The 3,746-nt window shown below is 35.2% G+C and overlaps 1 protein-coding gene across 1 annotated transcript in view; it reads left to right on the plus strand.

Moving 5' to 3' along the window:
* The window catches only part of il15ra (interleukin 15 receptor subunit alpha), a gene marked incomplete at its 5' end in the record, with an annotated part of 6,711 nt that extends 3,239 nt beyond the window's left edge, over positions 1–3,472 (plus strand). Inside the window, 5 exon segments of the mRNA XM_014018462.1 lie at positions 479–517; positions 754–828; positions 1,581–1,655; positions 1,859–1,946; positions 2,037–3,472. Coding sequence (XP_013873916.1) covers positions 479–517; positions 754–828; positions 1,581–1,655; positions 1,859–1,946; positions 2,037–2,112 — 353 coding nt within the window.
* Between the last annotated feature and the right edge of the window lie 274 nt (positions 3,473–3,746).

The raw sequence follows: 3,746 nt of genomic DNA on the forward strand, positions 1-3,746 counted from the left end.
ATTGGGGGGGTTATATTGACTGGATCAAATTATTGGGGGGGTTATAACCCCCCCATCCCCCGTGTAAATTACGCCGGTGTGTCAGGGGGTCAAAAAGTCACAACCTCATCAGAAGATGAAATTTTTCATTTTTGTAGTTTGTAAATTAGGGTGGGTCACCTTGCACACCCCACTACTGAACGTCCCTGGTGTTTTCATGTACCCTTTAAAAAAAAGGCATGTTAAAAGAAAAAAAAATGGGTCTCACTGTCCCCCGGGGACCGCTTTTTGGCCACACCCCTTTTTCATTCTGACCATCAAAGTTAGGGGTACAGGGACCTTAACTGCCAATAACTTTGTTATAAACCAACCACGGTGGCACGGTGACCCACCCTAGCCCATGGACTAAATAAGTATTAATCATCTTACTGCATGCAGCGTATTTTCCTGTTAAGCCTGGTTCACAATGTCTCAGACTGTATTCTRTTATTTGTTTCAGCTAAACCAAGTACCACAACTCTGTTACCAAATAGATCTGGTGAGTATCCCTTCATGTAATTTAAAGGCTTTTTACTGCTTATACTGTGTACAATACAATAAGTAGGTATAAAAAAGTTAAGATTTTGTAGTTTCGTAATGTTATTGATAAATTGTTTTTTGTAGCAGTTATTCTAATAGAGATGGAAGGAGCAACAATGTACTAACAGATAATTTACAATGTAAGAGAATTAATTTTTCCAACATATTAAAAATAAAGTATTTATTTATCCACAGAAACTTCCACCGGCCTTCAAAATAAAAATAGCTCAGAGTCTACTAGTGGAGGAGAMAAGAAACCAGGTACACCAGGTAAAAACACTGGCTTTCAATCATTAAAAACACAACAAAGGTCAAGTGATAGCTTGTGTACACCCAGTGTAGAAGTTGGTTATAGTAGTAATACCATGCTCTTTGAATACAGTTTTGAATGCAAAGGTGTTTCAACTCAGTATATAAGCATTATAAATAGTATGGGACTAAGACTAGAGCTCTGTGGTTCTCCACGAATGATTGAAACAGGGTTTGTTTGAGTACCATCAGCAAAGAATAGTGTAAATAGTTTGAGGAATTTTATATAAACTAAACATGAAATTGTTACCGAAACAGTTCTTTGCATTTTCATTTGGCTAATTTTGAGTTACATTTAGTTTTTTTTTTTGTTTCCACAAAGTTGTGAAACATGAAGACCAGAAAATTCTTTGCTAAATACAAGTCCGGTCATATATATGCAGTATATATGTGTTTCAGATGAAAGACAGCTTGAGGTAATAGATTCTCATTATCACAATAAGGCTGCTCAACTTAAAAACCACCAAATAATCTGAGATTTTATYATCTACTGAACACGATATAATTAAGAGATAAGCAGTTAAAACAAAGGTAAGAGAAAAATTGAACTTTTAACATGATATRAAGGTTCACAGTTTTTAGTTTGACCCATCCTTTGGCACCCTACATGACAGATTATGCTACTTTCTCATTAACGAAGTCACACATTTTGTCTAAAAATATAGACATTTTTAAAATATTACAGCAAGTTTTCTTTTTTTTTTTCTTTGCAGAGACTAAGGAATCGACCACAGCACACTCAACAGTCTCTACTATTGAGATCATCCCTACCCAAATGGATAAACATAGTAGGAATACATTTTTGGCTGAATTATTAATGTTATTTATGGACTGTTGATAGACCAGGAATAAAGTTTACACTACTGTTTGTTAAAGTTAGACGTGAGGTCATTAAATTACAAAAAACTTGTTACAAGAAAGATTTAAAATTGTGGTTATCAAGATGCAGTYGGTAAATTCTTAGTTTGAGTTTGCTCTTATTCATTTTCAGCGATGGTCACGGGAGTAGGCATCGGTGTTACTGTGGTGATCTTGACCGGTTCTACGATCTGCCTCATCCTCTTCTACATATGTCGAAGGTGAGCTGGTTTTAAAACAATTGTTGTCCATTTTTTGAAGTTTCAGRTACTGGGATAAATAAACATGGCTTTGATCTTTTTAAATTTCAGGAGAAAACATCATATCCCAATATCGTCGGAAGCAGAAATGGAACCAATGAATGGCGTAWCGGCAAAGGTGCCCTAGAAGTCAAACTCAAGAACTTTCTGCTTTACCAAAGACCAGAGGTGTAGGAGGACCTGTGGCCACTTTGATGTCACCCACAGGTGTTTACAGCGGATAAAATAAGTATTGAACACGTCACCAGTTTTTTTTTGGGCCACCCACGTCAAAGTTATTTTTACGACAGAAAGGTTTCATTTCTTATTACTTAATAAACATACGAGATATATTTAAGCACTGCATATATTCAGCTGAATGTTAAAACTGTATATGGAAAAAATACAAATAGCTTGTGTAGATATTTTGAATAACTATGAGGATAAACTTTTAAAAGTAGCATATTGTTCATTTCCTTACAWACCATGTAAGGAACACACAAAGGTCCATATAGCATATTGTTCCTTACACACACAAAGGTCTTTGGTGATCTGTTAGTACTCAGTSTATGTGTTGGGGATGCCCTTCAGCTACTATTATAGCAAATTTTAGCTCAGTATGCGCAAGAATGTTTGAGTTATTGTTATTTTTGTGTTTGAGGCAGCCATCTTGAATCACTCCAGCAGCTAATTGGTTGAAAATGTACATCCAATGATTGCTTTTTGAGAGTTCCATTAAAATCCTTGTGGTTAATGTGATGTTTTGCTAACAGACAGACATGGGCAATTAAAAAAACAAATGATCTGAAGTGTAAAAACAGACTCATAATTACACAGAACTACCTGGTGAGAATGTAGAAACAATGTGAAAGCACAGGTTTAGAAGAACATTTTTGTCCTAAATATGCTTTTACAGAAAAATTGTRAAAAGTTTGTGATGTTCTTATTTTAATCTACAATGTGTCATTTGATATGTTTGCATGTACAGAAATGCATGAAAAGAATGTAAATGCTGGCGATTCTCTAGCTAGCACCTGGTGCTAAAGCTTAAGCTTGTTTATCCTTTAAGTCATTGTGATTATGTTTTTTTTTTTTTTTGGTAGTCCATATTTTAAAAAAATCTAAACAAACAGTCCAATATTATATATCGAATAAATATATAGATTGTTTTTCTCACCAGCATTTGGTAAAATTGTGCTTTAAAGGCCCACAGCTGTCCATACATTTTTTTAAATATCAAAGAACACAACCTATTTCTCTTTATTATGTTTTATTACCATGAGCAAACTTCTGCTTTTATGTTAAGCCAGATTATAATACATATGTCTGCTGGCTTTAAAAGTCACAGCTAAATGAATTAATGAGGAACATCATCTGACCTTTTGAAGTAAATCCTTCCGCTGTTTGAATAAACTGGAATTTTTCTTTTTAACTTGCAAAAAATGTCATGTTTCATGAGAAGGCAACTGAACTCACTGTAGCAAAAAATATAAACTAGKTTATTAAATGTGAACAACTGAATCAATTTTTTAATTTTCTTTTGTCTTTCTTTACCAGTTCCATAATGGTCTACATCAGTGCTATTCAATAGGCRGCCCCCGGGCCACATCCGGCCCGCGGACYGTCTTTGACTGGTCCACCCACGACTGAACCAACGTAAACCGCAAAAACACATTTAAATCACATTTGCTGTGAGAGTTTTAAAAATTCCCACCCTTTCTCTTGTACGTGAACGCACCGCTCCTGGTATCGTAGCAACGCCAGCCCAGAATAGTAACAACC

Source organism: Austrofundulus limnaeus, unplaced genomic scaffold, assembly GCF_001266775.1.
Source record: "Austrofundulus limnaeus strain Quisiro unplaced genomic scaffold, Austrofundulus_limnaeus-1.0 Scaffold193, whole genome shotgun sequence".
In the NCBI taxonomy this organism is placed as follows: Eukaryota; Metazoa; Chordata; class Actinopteri; order Cyprinodontiformes; family Rivulidae; genus Austrofundulus; species Austrofundulus limnaeus.